A 22,114-nucleotide genomic window follows, 5' to 3' on the forward strand; every position below is an offset into this window, starting at 1 on the left:
ATTTGGACCTAAACAATAAAGGTGTACCGAGTATTTTCACACGTTTTCAGGGTTTAGTTAATTTTTGGGGATGGCATACATATCGAAAGTTGACGTATACCCCTAAAACGTATAAAATTACTCCGAACACCTCAGTTTAGATCCAAATATACCTGTAACAAATTAACAAGTCTCTGTGCATTTTATCGACCTTATCATAAATATTCAAGCACAAATGATGGCGTCCGTTTTTCACCCAGTAGGAGCAAACATAAAATCAGAAATCAAATGACACATTCTGTGCTGACCTTTAAAACTACAGCTACATGCTTTCGATCATACCTGTTTTAAAATGAGTTCGTGCTGATTCTCTACAGTATCATATATATTTTAGAACGATATAAAACATTATGGCAATTTTTTTTTTCCAGTAGCAGAGAAATTCTAACCTGTCTATAAATATCTACAGCGAAGCAACATTGTGAAATGTATTGAAAATAATATATTTATATAACGCAGGTACAAAGTCGGTAAATTGGAAATATTCTCTCCAAATAAGTTGACTTGGGGCATACCTATTTGCTCATATCCCAGAAACAAACTTTATAAAGAAAGAAATGTTTATTTATAGTCATTTTGATATGAGTTTGTCATTTAGTAAACCCATGATACGTGTTAGAATAATGAAATAGAAAAAGCTACACGCTTACTTTGGATCCATAATAAGAAGGTGCATTTAGTCTATATCTATTTTCATGGTGTTTATCTATGTGTATATATATATATATATATAAATGTATATTAAGTATAGAAGATTAGGCAAGGTGAAATCCAAGAACCCTTGATTTGAAGGTAGATCTACCCTGTTCTACACAAACTACATGTTTTAAGCTTACAGCCGTCGGTTTGAAAGTGCAAGCGTCTGGTTGGCCAAACCTGGTCATGTGTCATGCGAGAAATATTCTGATGTCGTAATAACGACTTACTGTGTCGTATTAACGAGACATATATGTCGTTATTACGAGGTAGTAAGTCGTTATTTCGACATCATGTTTTTTCCTCGGTGGTTCGTACCGGCTTCCGTAGCATGGGTAGACAAAATACCAGTTAACCAATTTGCAACCAATCATACCTAAGCGAACACTGGCTCTTGATATATTCCAAACGTTAACTGCATTCGGAACGTTTCTATCTCCGACGTTTTCCAACATTGCCGCTAAACATCCCAGTGATATATTTGGACTTTAAAAGCCAATAATAACAAAAGGACATGTATAAAGTTTCCATCATTTTATATAACAAACATATAATATAACTATCGTCTAATATCGTAACAAAATTAATATCAACAGTAATTGCAACAGTAAGGAACTTAATAAATAACAATTTAAGTAAAGTATTGATTTTGATGTCACAAACTTGAGCATGAACAGTTACACGCTCCACGTCTGTGTATAAATAATGGATGGATATGAGTGGATTAATGAAAATGTCGTTGAATGTGAATTTTCACTATAGTACACAAGTAATACTAATAATATCACTAATGATATTGGCAGTGGTTTTAGTATGAGATCATTTTTTCCTGACCCAGTTTTTGACCCCTATTCATAACGAGGCTCTGCTATCGTCTATAATGACGTCAGCAATATTTATCTCTCGACACTGCATGGCACGTCAACAGTATTACTCTCTGTGACTTCCGTGTGACGGTAACTATGGCAATATATGTCTTGGTACTAGGTAGCGATGCTGGCAGTTTGTGTTCTCTGTAACCTCTTGGTGACAGTAACTTTGGTGATTTCCTTGAACATACGCTTTAGGCTCCGTGACGTCAGCAGTAGATGCTCCCCGTAACCTGGTGGCGGTAACTATGACAACCATCGTGTGAGACAGTCCCTCTGCAATTTAATGACAATGAATTAAAATGCGATTTTTTTTACGTTAGTAGACGAATTTAAAATAATTTACAAAATAATCATGATGTAACAACACGTATTAAGATGGCAGTTTTGGGGTATTTTAATAATTAAAAAATAAATACCGACGGTACCTTAACGATACCCCAACGTGTAAACATATCTAGCCTCGTTTCGAAAAACAAATTTGACATGGCTTCCAGTCACTTGGGCACTAATATAAAACTTTGCGACAATTCTGAGCTTTGGGAAAATTGGTCTATGTGTGGGCGATTTAATCATTTCTCGTTAGAGTAATATATATTGATAAATGGAAACCGCTCCTGTGTAATGAATAGCGAATATTTCGTGTCGACTAGGACTGTTTCCTCCAGGTAAGATTACGTGTCGACTAGGACTGTTTCCTCCAGTTAAGATTACGTGTCGACTAGGACTGTTTCCTCCAGGTAAGATTACGTGCCGACTAGGACTGTTTCCTCCAGGTAAGATTTCGTGTCGACTAGGACTGTTTCCTCCAGGTAAGATCACGCAGTTGTATATTGTATATAACTTTTTCTAGATTATTTACTTGTTTCACAACTGCTATCTCGAATGGAAACGAGATTTAAGTTCGTTTTATCACCCGCATCAAAACAAGAGTTTGACGTTTGTATTTGCTATTATTGTATGACGCCATCTGATTGCATAAACGTTGTACTTCTATATAGATTGTATGTAACGGTATCATTATGCTCAAATAGAATTAGTTTCACATTCATATGTTAATTAAGACACAATATATTCAATTAAAGCAACTTCATTAGAAGTCACGATTCCGTTTAATAGAAACTAAATAACTCATGAAATGTTTAACACGTATACACAATTTACTCATTAAACAGCCCCTATCCTAAAATATGATCCGATATATTTTCTAGGAATTGCCATAATATTACACATTCCCGCTGAGTGTTCCTACATGAATATTAACTTCTTAACCCCTGAAGACACAATTTAACTCTTCTATTTCAAAGGTTGGAATAGTTCATCATGTAATTTCAGGGTTAAATGAGGTAATACTACCACATCAAATAAGGTTGATTAAGACTATGGTCGAAATATTGCGTCTATGTCATTTTAAAGCTTCTCTTCTCACCGCAAATATCATGAGACCATCGTTAGAAATAAACATTAAGGTGATGTGAGGCTATTTCAGGAATGTCGGTTGCATCGATCAAGCACGTAAATAGTATGGAATAGTTACCACTATTTGACGTTAATACTATTATTATCCTACCAAATTTAGATGGCATTCATAAAGGCTGTAAATGCCATATCAACACGGTTCAATGTTTATATTTAGATCACTAATAATTCGAAAAAGATAATGTAAAGACATATGAAATAAACGGCGGCTTTTAACATCCTTGCAGGTATGAACGCAAATCATAAATTCATATTAAAACATCAAACCCTAACGGGCTTCATTCAATATGGATATAACAGATTGGCTATCAGGCCGTCAGTAATGCCAAGACCTCCACTGAATCCCTATTTCAAAGGTGAAGAAAATGGAAATGACGTCAAAACAAGAGAGAGCTATGTCAAAACAAATGAAATTACGTCACAAACAGTAAATCGTTATGATATTGTTTTATGCCCATTGTACCTTAGAGCCCCTTTAAATGTGTGCGATTGCCTAATGGAAATATATGGATTGACTCTTAGTAAGTTCATAAATAGAGTTAGTCTCGAACTGGTTCAAACAATCAATGCAACATGGTTGTTACGGGATTGAAAATAATCACATCAGATAAAAACAAATAGAAAGCTCATAATTTCACATTTGGCTTCCTGAATTTCAATTTAATAAGCCGATACTTCATGTTTCTTAAAATCTTCCAAACAAAATATCTTCATTCATATCCATCCTCATTGCACTAAGGCAAACATTATTAATGTTATTTTTTCATTAAAATGAAGTGTGTTATTGAAGAAAATTTGATTTTTCCACACTGCAGTGAAAAAAACTCCATTTCATGAATAATGCCAGATGTTTCATAGGTAAAATGTACATGTAATGAAAATGAAAATCTGCCAACTTCTGATTTAGATACATGTACTTTCTGTTATTATTATGGTCAAATAAATATTGAACACCTAGACAAGTAAACAGTATTCTTGGCCTGTATAGGAACATGCTCAATAATTCCACTGGCAAATCGAACATAACTGAACTTATTGCAATTTTTCGCTGCTCATTGTCGTTATTCACGTCCTAATTGTCTCTGTCCCTACCTCGACAACCTTGACCCCTATTCAGCAGCACGTGACGCCAATGTGTCCTTGGTGTGCCTCTGAAGTGACGTCCGACCTTGAGATGACCTAAGGTTGTCAATTTTGTCCTTGATGGTTCCTCAAGAAATGTGTTACCTTCCCTGTCTGTAGTTATCTTCGAGCTAGACATTTTCTCTGTAAATTAAAACCGGAAGTCGATATTACTATCTCAAATACATAAAGATGTATTATCGTCAACAATAACTATCACCATGGCAACCGTTCTGGGAAGAGGTTTTATCCACAAAAGTGTGAGTTTGTCATAAATGTATAATAAACCCAGAAAATGATGTCGAGAACGACGAACATGCATTAGCCACTTCCAGAAATCTGCGGTGTTTGTAATAAATGCCACTTTGAGCAAATTTGTCCTTGCAATGAATATTGAATTATGCCTTCATTTGATAAGTAGGTGATATACAGTATCATAATAAGTAGGTTATGATCATAACCTATAGAACGCGGGGACAGCGCCATAAAAGATCTTGCAGTCTATTGGGACCCGACACGAGTACAATACCGAGCAGCGCAGTCAAAGGCCGTGCTGCCAATTGGACCCAAACACGAATATCGGAAGTGTTTGGCAGGTAGTTGAATGATGCGATGAAAACAATGGCGCGTGATCTACTGCCATGCCATATACATCGATATGAAACCATTACTGTTAAATGTCACCTGATACTTCTATTAATCATGTATTAAAATATTCAGAGCCGGGCAATAACTTCTTTGTTTGGGTCCTACTGAATTACCTCGAAGCTGACAGTTCGGTATCCACACAATCGTAATCCGGCGGAAAGGTGACGTCTTCGTCGTCGTTGTCATTGGTCAGGTTATCGACACCAGGGGGCGCTGACTACTTCATTATACGTCATAGGAAGGATTTGATGACGCTATATGATTTTTGTTTGTTAAACAATGGAACTAATTTGGTGGTTTTTACCATACTTTCACTATGTTCAAATATTATGTAAATTTGTCGTTTTTTTTCTATGTCTTAATATCCCTCTGCGGTGTCATTTACTTTGGCATCACACGACCTGAAATAACAAAAAGTAATGAATATTCATTAGTGTCGACGCAAGTCTCGGGGGGTATAGAGAGTTTGGGAACTGCTGTTAATTCATATCTTTTTCTTCCTACGTTGCAAGACGTCGTTAATTTTAAACTTTTTGTCTGATGTTTTAACATGAATAATTATGATTAGAAATTAAGTAACGATACCAGATATCTCGTAATTGCATGATCGATTAGCGTTCGTTACCATATCTGCACATCAATTTTCATTTTGTTCACTATTTGAAGGACATTTGATGAAATAAGGAGGACTACAAATTTATCAAATGCGACCAGAAAGCATCGTAGTTACCTCATTTACAACGCTCCCTTGTTGTACTTAATTAAAAATGATTGACTTTGCTTTACAACTCTCTCTATACATTTAACAATATTGACGTGCAGTCTAACGATTCGTCTCTCCGTTCTCGAGTAAGCGGCCTGCTATAAACTTTGATAAAGTAGATTTATTCGAGTATCTTTATTACCTGTTATATCGAGAGTTGTAATCGGAGCTTGATTAAATTACAAAACGTTTGACCGTCTTTAGCGCTACGTTTAATTTTCTCCAGAACAGTGGATTAATTATTACCATTTTTTTTTGACATTTCCCCTTACGCGTAGAATTCTATTAAAATTATTTGCATCATGAATTCGAATCATGGATATAAAAGCATGTGATATTTATCAGTTATGGACTTTTGTTGAGGTTAATATGAGGTTGTATGAACCCCAAAAATATATACTGACCGATACCAAAAAAACAGAGGTCAATATAACTGGTTCATATAACCACATGCATGTTAATAATTATTTCTATTATATATGAAATAATGCTGTTTTATCAATCACTAAAGCGTTATGACGTTACAATTTAAGTGACGTCATCAACAGAGGATCTTACAAGGTTGTGCATGTCATATTTAATTTATTAAACGAGTTCGATAAATTCAATATGACAATATTTAAACAGAAGGCCTTCACACGTTGGAAATGCATGTGTCATGCTAGCCTCACATTCACAGTAGTGATGCTGGGGACACCGAAACAAAACGGTAAACATCATGAACAGCTGTCAACAAAGCCAAGACCTCGATCACGGTACATAAAGTAACCATTACAATGTTTCGTTTATACATTATTCAGCTTTGTTAGAAGTTGCAGCTTTAGTTCTAAAGAAGGTAAACAAATCTACCGATAATCAGGAAACAAAGGTACCTACAGCGCCAGCTGATGCTTCTGTAAACGTTCGGTACCATATGAAGCCGTCGTTGAGCCGACAGGTACCAATGAGATCAAAGCTGCGTTTCAATGGTCCTGCCGCACTGCTGACGTATTGGAAGCCGAGCTTTGACGGAACCAATATTTGCCCATCCATTACCCGGACTCAGACAATCTAATACCGATCGTTTTATCGACCAGACGATACAAATCTCGGCGGCATCAAAATATCAAGGATAAGGTTTCGATATGCCACCGCGATGAATGATTAAAACAAAACTTAAAACGACATTATTAAACTTGTAATATGTGCTTTACCGATTTTAGAAGACCGGACATTCCCCTGTAGGTTAGCTTGTCGGGAGATTGAATGGTAGGCTAGCACCGATGTATTGTTTGAACGTGTATAATACATTATATATGGTGCTATAACACATCAGAAAATAACATTTCAATACGGAGTCTAAAACCGTTTTTTTTTTATTTTCATTTTATTTTTTAAAGGAAACATTAGTTAGTATTTCCCTTTGAAACTCGCCTCTCAAATTGCGTGTCGCGCAAGCCACCGGGCGTTAATGACACTTTGTATCATATATCTTCTGCTAATGTCCCCGACGTCATTTTTCTTTATTCGCAGACGTCTATATGAAAACAGCTGGGCTAACTTTGACCAAGACATTAATACCGCACGTTATTAGCGCGAGGAAAGGTTCCGTGGTCCCTATTCAGTTGTACGACAGTTTTATCACGTAAATATTACATGCCTTGATTTCCTCCTTCTTCACATTGCATTTGTTTTCCATATAAAGAGTAGATTCAGTGTTTATTTTAATAGCTCATTATAAATCTTAAAATGAAGCGAGGCTGTTCATTTTATCACTCTTGGTAAATCAAAATAGATGACGAATGTTTGTGTATTGTAGGTTGTGTGGGTAGGTTGTCGACTCGCCGGCTTACTAAATCATAATATAAATATTACCCATTAAACCCTATGAGTAAGTTCCGTACTTCGGGCCCCTATCCCTGTTGAAAGTGACAAGGTTTCGTTTTGTTTTCGTCCCATACCGTATATACACAGCTTGTAGGAAATCAACATGATACTCGAGCTGCAACGATATGCATACCTCACGATACGAGACGATACATATCGCGGAATGATACTTACAATACGATACGTATCACGATACACGTAACTGTTTAAATGGTCAAGTTTGTAATGTTTTTGTTTAAGTTAGTTTTACGCCCCATTAACAGCCAAGGTAATTTAAGGAAAAACCTCCATACGTGTCGTGTATGCTTGAGTGCAAAACTTTACAGAGTTTTGTCGTAGACTTAAAAGTATGATTTTCAGTACTTTTTTGGTATGATTGCACAGTGGACCACATCTTTACTGAAGGATTCCAAACGATAAATAAACTTTTAGAGTTAATGAAAGAAAAAGATTGATATTTTCAGAACCCTTAGTTTATCATGGTACAGGCGAACAAAATATTTAGAATTGCTACACAAAACGTATCACGATCCGATACGGCATTCAACAGCTCTACTGGCCACACATTAAGATTTATTTCTAAACTTTATAAAAATAATTGAATATTTTAATAATATTTGTTTTTATAGAACTTTAAATTAAAATTTTACATATCTTAAACACATTTTCAACACATTAGTACACCGTAACGTCTGCGTTCGCTCTCTAGAAACGTTCTGGCAAGTATAAATGTCAAAACAAATTACGTCAGCGTAATACCAAGGAATAAGATTGAATCTAAGTCTGTGATAATATCAGTACATGTTAATCAGGAGTATTAACAATAATACAATAATATTAATCCGACGTATCAACCACTGGAAGGGTCGTTTTGGGGGATTTGTAAGTAAATGTAGATATATAGTACTTGTTGACTTAAAAAGGAGGGTTCAAAGGCCATTACACTTAAACTTTGTTAGACAGATTTTCCTTTTTTTCAAAAACAGAGGTCCAGATTAAGACTTTACGGCAAAGCGCAAATTATCTTACATGAAACTTTAATCGGATGTTGTGATCAACATAAAAGGTTAAACCGGAACTTGTGTTATAAAAAGTTAGGTGTTTTACGTAATGTGATAACTACAATAAGTGCTATATGAAAGGTTACGAATAGCCAGTTTTGATAAATAAAAGGTTAAACCGGAAGTCTAACATATGTAATGTTAACTGTTACTGTATATGGAAGGTTACAGGAAGTTAGATATGTTATATAAAGGTTTAACGGAAAGTTGAAATATACAAGTATATATAGCAATCTAATTAAAACCAGATCCGAATTCCTGTTCCTCAACGATACTCTCGGATCTGATTTTAATTAGATTGGTATATATACAAGTTTTAACTGGATGCAGTGTTATTAGGAAAGGTTAAAACCGGAAGAAGTGTTATATAAAGGTTGTGTACCTCCGCCGTCTGTTCGAAGCTCGACTGGTCGGGGTAAAGGGTGATGAAGGTCTGTGGGATATGGGAGGGGTAGGAAGGCTGGGAGGGGCGTGTCTGGCGGATGATCCCTCCCATACCGTCTACGTGCGCTTCTTGCTCACTCCAATCCCAAATAGCTACTGAGTCTGATATTATTTCCGGCTGTGTGCGGCTTGGAGACTTCTGAAAGGACAAAACATGATATTGTAGTATCATCATTTACCTTATGAAATGAACTATCGTTTAAAATAAGCCCAGTTGGTCAATATTAGCTCAAGTTATTTTCTAAATTGGCCATGTTTGTCGAACAAACAATTTAAAAATAAACATATTGCATTTCTTTTTTATACTTCTCGATTTCTCATGCTGTGGAGTTGGAATGATGTTTTTATTCTAAAGGCACAAAAGCATTGCAGTTTTCGCTGTCGTTCAAGCACCGATAGACAATGTATAGAAGGACCAATGACCGTTTTTTATTCTACGCTCATCAAAGATGTCGGCTGCTGAGACGAAAAAGTATTGATTTTGTTCTTATCTTAATTCTTTACCAAAAGGAATACATTACAAATGTATCATCTCTGTGCGACATAGACTAAGAATTAAAGGAACAGGACCTAAATACCTAAACAGCTTTATTGTCGTTGAAATCATTAAAAACACACTTCTAATGACGACACTAACTACAAAATAGGATGGCCGTGTTTTCATAACATGACGTGTGTTTTAAGGGTGCTTTAGAATTGACAAACCATAAGATCTCAGTGCGCGTGCTTCAGGCCAGCGCACGTAATTTGCAGTGCATGGATGTTTATAAATGAGTGAATGTGTTGATTGAACAGCTCCGGTATAAAATTCGACATAACTGTTCTATCTAGGATAGTTGCTTCTATTCATGCGGTCAATAATGAATCTCAAGGGTTTAAATCTTCGGCTTCGGTGAGTTGCATATTTCTCTGGTTGACAAAACATTATATCCACCGCATGACAAATCAATATGTGTCTACTTTCCACATAACATCGATCTCTAACTATTACTGATTCATATACATGTACTTTATAAGAGGATATTACCGATAATTTAAACCAAAATATCAATGTCAAATTTTAAGGACTTGATAGTGAAAAGGAGCATCGATCTGTTAGCGGTTTTATGTAGGTACATAAATTTCATGGTGTCTGTCACCCGGCGTACCTTGCTTGTTGTGGTGCTTTAGAGGCCGGCCAACATTTCTCGTTAGAAGCATCAACACCTGTAGCTAGCTACCGAGTTTATTCCATAAGAAGGAGAATCTAGATACTAGAACAAAGACGAAGATTCGGGAAACAGGTCGCATTAGACAAATAATCACTTTACTACCATTAATGAAGCTACAATGGCGAAAACTAATTTTCAGTGAAAACCTGCACGTCTGTGTTTTTGTCGAAAAGTGGAGCCAGCGCGGTAACAGTAAATGCACAATTAGGGAACGAGGTTTGGCAAATTACCAACAATTCCGGTATAATTACCCACAATTCTATTGGATTACAAGGCCAAGTCATACATTGATCCACAATAAGCATTTTCTTAATCCAATTACTCATTGGCTGTAATTTTGTACGAAAGTGTAAGAGTTCGTCGTGTTCTTGTGAGTCAGAACGCGGGAAACAGGAAACGTTCCTTTTGTTGCCTTGTTTACGTTATAATTTCATGGGCACAGGAAGTTTAAAATATTTCATTTTAGAAGGTTGGTGCCATAAGACTATACAGAATTATGAAACATCTTTGTTATGGAACTATTGATCAAATCAGTATGAAAGAACGTCATGAATTATGTCGTTTATTTGGAAAGTACGCACTTAGTCTTTAATTGTTAAAAGTGAAGTATCTTTCTTCAAGCTTTCAAAGAAATTTAAACGAGTTTTTACCTAATGAAAGGATCGATATGGTTTCCCGAAAATTAAACCGTTTATTTTTTTCGAAACATTTCTAGGTAAACCCAGTTTATAATTGTTCCCATAAATATTATCTTCCTGACTCTCAAACAAAGTAAGTAATTCAATAATTACCGCAATTTGTCTAAAGGTAAGCTTCTGTTACGGCAAAAATCATTATCTTTAATTTTGTTCCCGCTTGATGGATCTAACGTGTTTTCAAAAGACTATTCACGTCTTTTAAAACCTACAAATGGAAAGCCATATTTATATATACTATATACCTGGATTTTTTCCAGATTTTTTCTCACGACCACGGGATCTATCTGATGTGACGGTCTGGTATAAACGGTGTCATTTCAAGTCAAACGTTTGACTTTTAGTTCTGATAATTATTCTGTTTTCGTGTATTCGTCCACTTATGGCGGATTTGTCGCTCATTGAGTCTGACAACACAGCCACTTATCGGTGGCAGTCAAGCCTTTTGTGGCACGTCTTATCTTAATAACGCCACACAAAAACTAATTCCATGCCGACTTAGGACTCCTTAAGACTTCTCTCCTGTCTAATGCACGCCGAGTACTTCAATGAATGAGATCGATAAAAACCGAGATAAGTTAAGAATTCATTTTAGAATTGTTCAGTTTATCGATATAAGAAATGGTCAGTTTTATCATTCGATTGGTCAAAACTTCTGGACCGTATATACCGGACCGACACCGCTGTTTTGAACTGTGGAATATTTCGATATATCTTAAATGTTCACCGGATACACCTACCCTGACAGCCTATACTAATAAATATGTATGTGAATATTGATACCGGGCCAAAATGACTTGGTGTAAAAGAATTAAGGTGTGATGGTAACACGAGAGGATCTAGATTTATCGACAATACCCGAGATACACGGTCGACCAATCACGAGCCACTTTCTCTTTGAAGGGAACCTAATTAGCATAAATCTACCCTAATATCAAAACCGCGACGAAAAGAAATATGAAATTGATATCGACACAAAAGCGTAGACTTTTGGAAAGGCATTTTAAAACCAGGTATAGTCTTTTCATATTTGGAATTGTGATATTTCTTTCAATTTGATGATTAATTTCAAAACCATTTTGAACACCTTTGCCAAATATGACTAAGAAAAAAATAATGTACCATTTTATAAACACATGATTTTCTAAAAACATATTTGTACTCAACTTTATGCTATGAACATTTTAATGAGTTTTGTAGAAAGAACTGCACCCAACCTATATGAAATTCAATCTCGCTCGAACGGTATTATACTATACATCGCCCTAGTCTCTGAACTCGTATATTATAGAGAGAAGCCATGCTTATACATCCCCAATAATACCTGCCTTCAATGAATCCGGATTTGAATGGTTTTTGTTTAATAAATGATTATGGCGGTTCTCGGGGGAACCTTTATGATGGGTTGTACTCTATCTGATTTAAAGCCGCAATTTCGTATGCACACGCGTCAATTAATATCTGCGCCGTTACATAACAGCAAGTGTACATGTTCTATACAAATTCCTCTGTATTCGTGTATAATACATCGGCAGCCACAAATACGGAGTCAATAACGTTTACATTTTAAGTTTCATGTATTGACTTGGTCGAAAGAAAACCCCGTAAAGACGTAATCACCTGCGGAGGAGAATAACATGTATAATCTCTCTGTTTGCGGCACATGTCTCATCAGGGATGTGTAGTCAACTACACATCCCTGGTCTAATATATCAAGTTTGTGGGAATCGGTAATATAAAATATAATCTTGTTTCAATTGTGTATGTCTCCATTTTTATTTATCATGGATATTTTCGTGTAGATTTTTATTGGAATTTAAATGAATTGTGTGAAAATCAGGGGTAAATAGAGTATCTAGCATAAATATTATTTAGAAAAGCTAAGAAGGGATGTTTACATTCGGGATACAACTTAAACCTGTTTATACCGAGCACCAATGTATAGAGCACTGTGTGTATAGTCCACCTCTATATAACAAACACCTGTGTATAAAGATCACCTCTAAATAAAAAAAAACTGTGTATAAAGATCACATCTATATAACAAACACATGTTTATAAAGATCACATCTATATAACAAACACCTGTGTATAAAGATCACATCTATATCACACACACCTGTGTATAAAGATCACATCTATATCATACACACCTGTGTATAAAGATCACCTCTATATAACAAACACCTGTGTATAACGATCACATCTATATCACAAACACATGTGTATAAAGATCACATCTATATAACAAACACCTGTGTATAAAGATCACATCTATATCAAACACACCTGTGTATAAAGATCACATCTATATAACAAACACCTGTGTATAAAGATCACATTTACATCACACACACCTGTGTATAAAGATCACATCTATATAACAAACAACTGTGTATAAAGATCACATCTATATCACAAACACATGTGTATAAAGATCACATCTATATCACACACACCTGTGTATAAAGATCACATATATACGAAAAACACCTGTGTATAAAGATCACATCTATATAACAAACACCTGTGTATAAAGATCACATCTATATAACAAACAACTGTGTATAATGATCACATCTATATAACAAACAACTGTGTATAAAGATCACATCTATATAACAAACACATGTGTATAAAGATTATATCTATATTACAAACACCTGTGTATAAAGATCTCATCTATATTACAAACACCTGCCAATAAAGGTCAACTCGAAATAAGAAACACCTGTCTATAAAGCGCACCTAAATGTGTAACAAACATCTGTCTATAAAGATCACCTCTATATAAAAAAAACTGTGTATAAAGGTCATATCTATATCACACAATGTCATTAAAAGTCAACTCGGAACATATAAAACTGTCTATAAAGATCACCTCTATATAACAAACACCTGTCTATAAAAGTTTTCTTTGTATAAGAAAACACCTTTCTGTAAAGGTTATCTCTAAATAGGAAACATCTGTCAACATAGGTTACCTCCATATAACAAACACCTGTCCATAACGTTTACTTCTATATCACAAATATCTGCTTGCAAAGGTCACATATGTATAACAAACCTGTTTATAACGGTCAACTCTATATAACAAACAACTGTCAATAAAGGCCACATCGTCCTATAAAAAAAACCTCCGCATAGCGAAAAGCGTCATACACACGAGACATTGATGACACGAAAACATATCTACAATACTCAGTATCGTAATGGGCATCTGTCTACGATGACCATGGTTCATGTGAGGCCATATGAAATATTTGGTGTTTCCGGTAACCCTTCCTTCCCTACTCTGAACTTTTAAAGGCAATTTTCAAAGATTAAAGTCAATATCACTCTCCTGTATAAACCATATTTTTTTTTTGTTAAAATAAACTTGTTTACCCTGAATTATTCCTACATGTTACAGGAAACACATATATTTGTTTGTATTGTCTGACCATTCTAAAATAAAGTGACTAGTCAACATAGAAGCTTACTTCTCGTCAGGTGATAGCGGCGCGTGCGTATATATGGATATATCCTGACAACGTTTGACCTGACCATTTATCTGGTCAATTTACCTGTCCATAGGTGTATGTGTCCGCGGTCCTATCATTACTTATAATTCCGGCCAATAAGGCCTAAACACTGACCATTATCTGACCATTAGTGGGATCGTATCTACAAGATGGTCACTAATGAGTAATGACCCTTCAATATTTTCTGTCTATACATCTGTAGGGGCAAGGGGGGATGGTTCAAACAGGGGACAAATGTCACAGAGAAAACTGACGATCGGGGGGAGTTTGTAGAGATACAACCCAATAGTAAGAACGATGACAGTTTTGTGCTTTTGCAAGGTCAAAGAACAGTAAATTATCACAAAATCACAAATATGGATCAGTTTACTAAAAGGAGAATTCAGGTGTTTTAAACTACTCAGCCCTCTGCAACCTCGGAAGTAATATTATTATACGGATACCTGCATTTTTTTCTCATTTTAAAGCATAATATTCTGTTTGTTTTATATGTTACATAAAAATCTAATTTCGAAATGAGCCCGATGAACATCAATTATTCAATCATGTTATGAGCTTCAGCACCTAGCATATATGTCGTAGAAACACGCATTCTCCAATTTGTTGAACAAACACATTGACTTTACATATACCAGGTCATGTCACATTAATATTATAATTGCATAGTATTTACGGTCCGACTGCATTTATCGTTATTTTATGGCAAAGCAGAAATAAATAATATTAATATATAATCATGTCATGCAGGTTCGTTCCGGATAATAACGGTACCGGCAACCTATTTTATATTTAGTTTTTTTTTATCGTCCCTCAGCATCAGTACCTGGACGTATCACACGATTGAAAAGGCGAGTACGCATGCGCATGGTCCAGATCAATTTAACACCAATTACAGACATCACACTTGATTACATCTGTTGTTATTTACCGTCTCAAAACACAAAACCTACAAAGGTAGCCATTGTTTCGGATCTAGCTGGATTTATCGATCACGTCAGAGAAACAGGAAGGAACACAATGTTTTGCTGGCTACGGGCTCTGTATTATTTTAGTACATCGTAAAACACTCGACCATGATATCAAAATGTTTGAAACCAGTCACTCACAACAAATGGGATCGAACTAACGAATGAATTCGAAATTTTGTCCTTTTTTTTTAGTTTCTATTGTTTTAAGTAGTTCAAAATTGAATGAGTTTATTTTTATTTTTTTAACATTGTTGTCAACCATTTAACAGATTCGATCTCTAAACTGCTGACAAGTTGCTTGAATTTTCACTGACAACTATAATGGAGTCGGAATACGTAGAAATGAAATCTATGTTTCCATATCAGATTTAAATTGGACATAAATATTTTCAAAAACAATTATCTCTTGACATTTTTGATTTCTATCAATCCAACCTACTTAAATTTAATTAAGGTAAACCCTTGAAATCTTCTTAAACTAATTTCCCAACATTGTTGAGGACTGACAATATGGCATTAATTAGGCCCAATTAAGGTAATTGGCGTGAAATAAACAGATATTTCTTTTTAAGAAAAGTGCACAAAAAATTTAAGTCTCTCGGAGGCTGTTCAAATTAACACAAAACATAGGTACACAAATTTCGTAGCGCAGCACTGTAAGGACTGACATGTTTGACTCTATATATGGTTTCGGGAATCAATTAGGCATAATTGGTTTCCTGGAATTAAATGAGTTCAGGAGATACAGGAGGACAGCTCTCAAGTTGTGACATCCAGTTTTGCTAGTAAAATGAGATTATTCTAATTAAAAGGATAAACATTTCACGTAATATCGCCTTAACTAAACCAGTCTGTCTCTTTACGAACTAATTTGAAATTGAATACAAAAAAATTGGACGTCACATTGAGCTTTAATCCCACGCAGAGGCAATCTGCGTTAAATTAGTGACAATACGGAAACAATTTAATTGTTTGTGACAAGAAATAAAAAGTGCATCCTCCACTTCAAAAGTAATGATTTTCTATTAGTTTTTTTCTTGAAACTGTATGACAGAAGCATACTCTATTTGCTGTGTTTACGAATAACATGATTTAAACAGCTACTGAGAGAGGGAGAGTTTGCAAAAAAGTTAACGTACTGGCTGTTTTATGTCTTATATAAGCAAAACAGAACTATTTGTAGTGACCAGTTAAGACTCCCGCGAGAATATGTCGACCGTCATACTTACCAAGCTGATTTCACACAATATTTAAATTTATGCAAGCGACTTTGTGGACAAAAGAGACCTGAGGTATACTTTTGTCACTTTGCTATTTTTACTTGATTTACGTCAACAAAATGTCATAATGTTGGAATCAATACGAAAATCCCAATTCACATAACATTTCTAATTGACTAATTTTCTCTAGATAAGTGATAAATCTTACCGTTTTCTTAATTCGCTCCAGTGTAGCAAGTGCCCTTGGCGAGTTGTCTGTTCTTGGCAAGGTGTCAGTATTCCGCGGGAGGGTGTCAGTCAGAGACTTGTGAATGGTCTCCCTTGTATAAATCCCATTAACCTTGATATCCGGATTATTTTGTTCCGGTACCGTGTCTATTGTTGAGTTAGTAGACACACTCTCCGGGTACTTAGAATCCCGCTGTCGATCTTTCCTTCTGATCAGACAGATCGCAAGAATAATAAGAATGGATAGAACAATTGTCACACATGAAATAGCGATGGCAATGGCGAAGTACTTAATCTTAGCCGACGGGTCTTCTCCCGGATTTCTGCTGGAATCCGTAATAATGACGGTCAAGGTGCGAAACCGGGACCTCGGGGGCTTAGCGCCATCTTGGACTAAGATTGACAAGTCGTATGTGCCAATATCAGAATGACTTACTTGACGAGACAGCGATAGTTGCCCGGTAAATTTGTTCACCGAAAATAGTCTAGTCATATTACTGTTCTCAGCGAAGTAGGAAAGTTTTGCATTGACGTCATCGTCGTTGTCGTAGGCCTTAATGGTCGCGATGATTGTGTTGGGGAGGGTATCAGAAGATACATATAACAGGTCCCCACTGATGCTGGGAAATGTAATGATGGGCGCATTATCATTGATGTCTTGTATGATGACCGTGACGTCAGCGGTACTGGTCAAGGGCGATGACCCGTGGTCGTAAGCAATGACCGTAAAGTTATACTTAGCGATTAACTCTCTGTCCAGTGTCCGAGTCCCCAGAATAGTACCATTTCTTAACACGTCGAAAGGTAAATAAATGTCAGTATTTGACGTGAGTGAGAATGACACTTCACCATTGTTTCCCGCGTCGCTGTCATGGGCAGTGAGTTTACCCACCGAAACATTCGGTACCTGATTTTCCGGTATGACGAACTCGAATGAAGTCGGGGTAAATTTTGGGGAGTTGTCGTTCCTGTCAATAACGTTTACCTCCACCAGGGCGCTTCCGGTCAGAGATGGCGACCCACCGTCCTCAGCAAACACTCCAAATGTTATACGCGGAGTTGCTTCCCTGTCTAAAGAAATGATTGCCGTTATTACACCGCTATTTTTGTTTATTCTAAAGAAGGTTTTGTATTCTTCGGGCAGAGTTAGAGAATAATTGTAACTACTTGGCACAATGCTATCACTGTCTGTTGCCTGTACCTGTAGTATCCCACTGTTCGGTGCATCGTTCTCCGGTACATTCACGTAATATATCGCCTTGGTAAACTGAGGCGGGTTGTCGTTTATGTCAAGGACTCGAACCAAGATCCGAGAACTTGTATTAAGTCTTGGTGTACCGTAATCTCGACATTCAACAACAACAGTATGCCATTCGGTCATCTCCCTATCCAAAATTTGGTCCAGAACGAAGTTGTACTCATACGGGCTATCAACAACCAATCGGAAGTTATTGTCATTTATTGAGCAGGTGACCACACCGTTTTGTCCACTGTCCGGGTCCTTGACCGATATGATGGCTAAAACGGTGCCGATGGCTGCGGACTCGGATACCTCTGCATAGTAACTCTGTGAAAGGACGTTGACCGTTATCTCAGGCGCGTTGTTATGCGTGTCTTGGACACTGACATAGACTTGCGCCTGTGAGATTAGCGGCTGTGAGGCGTTATCAGAAGCTTCCACAATAATTCTATAGGAAGTACTTCTCTCATCAATGAGCGAGCTGATAACGCTTAACTCCCCTGTTGTCAAGCCGACTTTGAAGAGTCTTCTGATCTCGTCCGATTGATGGGAACTAAGCCGGTATAATACCCGACCGTTTTCATTTTCGTCCGGATCCGTCGCATTGAATGTTAAAATGACATTATTTGGCACGATGTCTTCCGGTATGGTCCGATTGTAAACGGCCTTCGGAAACTTTGGCGGGTTGTCGTTAACGTCAGTGATTGTTATATGAAGAGTAACAGTACCTGTTTTTGGTTCCGTTCCTCCGTCAGTTGCTGCAATAGTCACGGTGTATTTGCTTCGTGTTTCTCTGTCAAGTTCTTGGTCCACAACTAGCCTGAGTAATGCCCTTCCGCCTGCAAAGTCCGTTGTCTCCAAGGTAAACGGAACATTGGCGGTCTCTATTTTATAACCCTGGACGGCGTTCTGTCCACTGTCCTCATCTGTAGCACCTTCCAACGGAAAGGACTTTCCTTGTCCGGAATTTTCCGATATCTCCATGGTAATCTGACTTTCCGGAAACGTAGGTTCATTATCATTAATATCAATTAGCCTCACGTGAACTTTTATTTTCTCGAAAAAATCATTGATCGGGGAAATGGCGGTTACCTCCAAATTGAGGATACAGTCTGAAGAGGTAAATTGGCAGAGGTCGTCCCGGTCAAGGACGGAGGCAGTATAAAGAGAGGATGTTCTTTCGTTTATATGGAAAAGTAGGGCGTCTCGGTTACCTTGGGTGAGGAGGCTGTACCGTAACTCAATTTTTGACCCGTTACCTGTAATTAATTGAGCGTCCGAGGCCACATTTCCTAGGTACAAATCCTGACCTTGCTCCTCTGCGATGTTGTAGACAATCTCATAACATGACGTCACAGTTAGGACCAGCATCAGCACCAGGGGAGTTATACAGTCCATTTCGGATTATTTGGTCAACTTTACGGTTTTCCGATCATGTCCATAACTCACTAACCGCTGACCAGTGGTCACTCACAACATTGTTTACCAACTACACCACAAAATAATTTACAAATTCACACCCTCTGTGCCTGGCGGTATAATCCTCCTAGTGTAAATCCAAAAGTTAGCTCATTGAAATACACATTAGCTTTAACTCGTCACAGGTGAGTACTTCAACTACTAGCAGAATGTGTTTTGTTTTTCGACGTATTACAGTATAGAACACCAGTGCTGTTTGAACGTCATTTCACCATTCCAGCGGTTCACCTCCTGTATGAGACTGTGCTGTTCAGTTTTAATTGTCCTTACTTCACATCTTTCCGTAATGGTAGGCCTATCTGTATGTGTCCCCTTACTCCAGTACAAACACACACAACGTATTTACCTTACGATCAATGCCAGGTTGTAAGCCGCGCCTACTCTTACTGTATGAACCAATCAGTGCGGTCGTTGTATCGGCTACTCTACCGGTGTATCGCTAGAAAGCAAAGTCTAGTAAACTGTCAATGTAAATAGAGAAAGGGTCGACGATCTTTTTATAAATTATAAGGCTGTGGCCCATTACAGGTAATTTAAGTACATAATTCGCTCATATCTCCGTTCCCTACCAGCTGCCCATACATACAGTCCATGTACCTAACCCACCATTACGTGGGCTAGCGCAGCAAATACAGGCGGACTAGCCTCCATTCTTTGTTAATATCTGCCTTTCATTTTCATCTCACGAGAGTGGATAGTTCTGTTGACATAAGGCCGAACTACCGGTAACAGCCTTTTTACTGTTGTTAAAATTGTATTTGATGGTCTTTTGTTTGGGCCTCTTTCCCTAAAATATCTCGCTTGATATTAAGTGGGATTTTTTTTGTCCATTGTGTTAGTTTGTTTTTGATATGAAAATCATATTTTAGATTTTATTTTGCATAAAAGCCTGCAAGGTCTTATTGACGTGAGTTGAGTAGATGAGTGACACTCATGAGGCACTGTTTATTCAGGGTTTACCTACTCAAAATACAGCTCGTTTGAGTAAATAATGGCAGGTCATACACTGCTCATTTTATTAAGAGTACCACAAGGTCACATCAGTCTAAATCGGAACCTCACTAGTCCGGACCGTATACATATACAGATAACTCTGTGTAGAAAATACTCTATATAGCGAATTAAACTATATGCTTATTTTAAATTAAATGATAACATCAGTATTAATTCAAAACCGGGAATGACACCTGCTGCATGTCAATAACAGCTTAACCTGTTTAGTGATGTTCTAGGGAACAGTTAATACCGGAGGGCGGGCGTAAAACAATCGGATTTGAACGATAAACCCACGTCTTTTGTTTCCGTATTAAATCCGTCTTCTTCAAAATAATCAAAAAAGCTGTTTGCGCAAATTGATTATTTTTTTCACAGAAAACTCATAAAAAATGCATAAAGATGCTGTAAAATCTGAATGGTAATTTTTATAGTGAAAAATTACGTACATACGTTTGCTATTTAAACTAGTTTAGGTAGTGTAGGGAGGGGTTCATTGGGATCCTTGTTAGTGCAAACATTATTTTCACTCGGCACTTAACATCGCTATTCCGACAGTTTTACATGTCTCACTTACGATGTACATGTAGAACCTTGTTAGTCCGGACACTTTTATATCGGTAAAATGACGACGGAACCTCTCTAGTAAGGACAATTCAATTTTCTCTTTATTAATAATACACTTTCATTTCGGTTTACTTAAGGTGGTACCTTGCTATTCCGGACACTTTTATATCGGTTCACTTACAGTTTAACCTCACTAGTCCGGACACTTTTTTTCGGTTCACTTACGGTTGAACCTCACTATCCCGGACAGTTTTATATCGGTTCACTTACGGTTGAACTTCACTAGTCCGGACAGTTTTATATCGGTTCACTTACGGTTGAACTTCACTAGTTCGGACAGTTTTTTATCGGTTCACTTACGGTTGAACCTCACAAGTTCGGACAGTTTTATATCGGTTCACTTACGGTTGAACCTCACTAGACTGGACACTTTTTATCGGTTCACTTACGGTTGAAACTCACTATCCCGGACATTTCTTTATCGGTTCACTTACGGTTGAACCTCACCAGACTGGACACTTTTTATCGGTTCACTTATCATTGAACCTCACTTGTCCGGACACTTTTTATCGGTTCACCTATGATTGAACCTCACTTGTCCGGACACTTTTTATCGGTTCAATTACGGTTGAACCTCACTAGACTGGACACTTTTTATCGGTTCACTTACGTTTGAACCTCACTAACCCGGACACTTTTATATCGGTTCTCTTACGGTTGAACTTCACTAGTTCGGACAGTTTTTTATCGGTTCACTTACGGTTGAACCTCACAAGTGGGGACAGTTTTATATCGGTTCACTTACGGTTGAACCTCACTAACTCGGACACTTTGATATCGCTTCACTTACGGTTGAACTTCACTAGACTAGACACTCTTATATCAGTTCAATTACGGTTGAACCTCACTAGTCCGGACAGTTTTTTATCGGTTCACTTACGGTTGAACCTCACTAACCCGGACACTTTTATATCGGTTCACTTACGGTTGAACTTCACTAGT

The 22,114-nt window shown here is 37.0% G+C and overlaps 2 protein-coding genes across 3 annotated transcripts; both read right to left on the minus strand.

Moving 5' to 3' along the window:
* Positions 1–1,254: 1,254 nt before the first annotated feature.
* Positions 1,255–5,228, minus strand: LOC110440348. The gene is made up of 3 exons (XM_021483366.1): positions 4,967–5,228; positions 4,176–4,349; positions 1,255–1,880 (listed from the first exon to the last, which is right to left on the minus strand). Exons 1-3 carry the CDS (start codon positions 5,037–5,039, stop codon positions 1,696–1,698), a joined length of 432 nt encoding a protein of 143 aa, XP_021339041.1. The 5' UTR covers positions 5,040–5,228; the 3' UTR covers positions 1,255–1,695.
* Positions 4,967–19,893, minus strand: LOC110440343 (protocadherin beta-14-like). 2 transcript variants are annotated; one of them, XM_021483362.1, is made up of 3 exons: positions 16,814–19,893; positions 9,042–9,126; positions 4,967–5,254 (listed from the first exon to the last, which is right to left on the minus strand). In XM_021483362.1, the coding sequence occupies exons 1-3, from the start codon at positions 19,469–19,471 to the stop codon at positions 5,235–5,237; spliced, it is 2,763 nt and encodes a 920-aa protein (XP_021339037.1). In that variant the 5' UTR covers positions 19,472–19,893; the 3' UTR covers positions 4,967–5,234. The 2 variants fall into 2 exon arrangements, with proteins under 2 accessions (XP_021339037.1, XP_021339036.1); XM_021483361.1 differs by having other exon boundaries at positions 8,926–9,126.
* Positions 19,894–22,114: the final 2,221 nt, after the last annotated feature.

This window comes from Mizuhopecten yessoensis, unplaced genomic scaffold (genome assembly GCF_002113885.1).
Source record: "Mizuhopecten yessoensis strain PY_sf001 unplaced genomic scaffold, ASM211388v2 scaffold11179, whole genome shotgun sequence".
Taxonomy (NCBI): domain Eukaryota; kingdom Metazoa; phylum Mollusca; class Bivalvia; order Pectinida; family Pectinidae; genus Mizuhopecten; species Mizuhopecten yessoensis.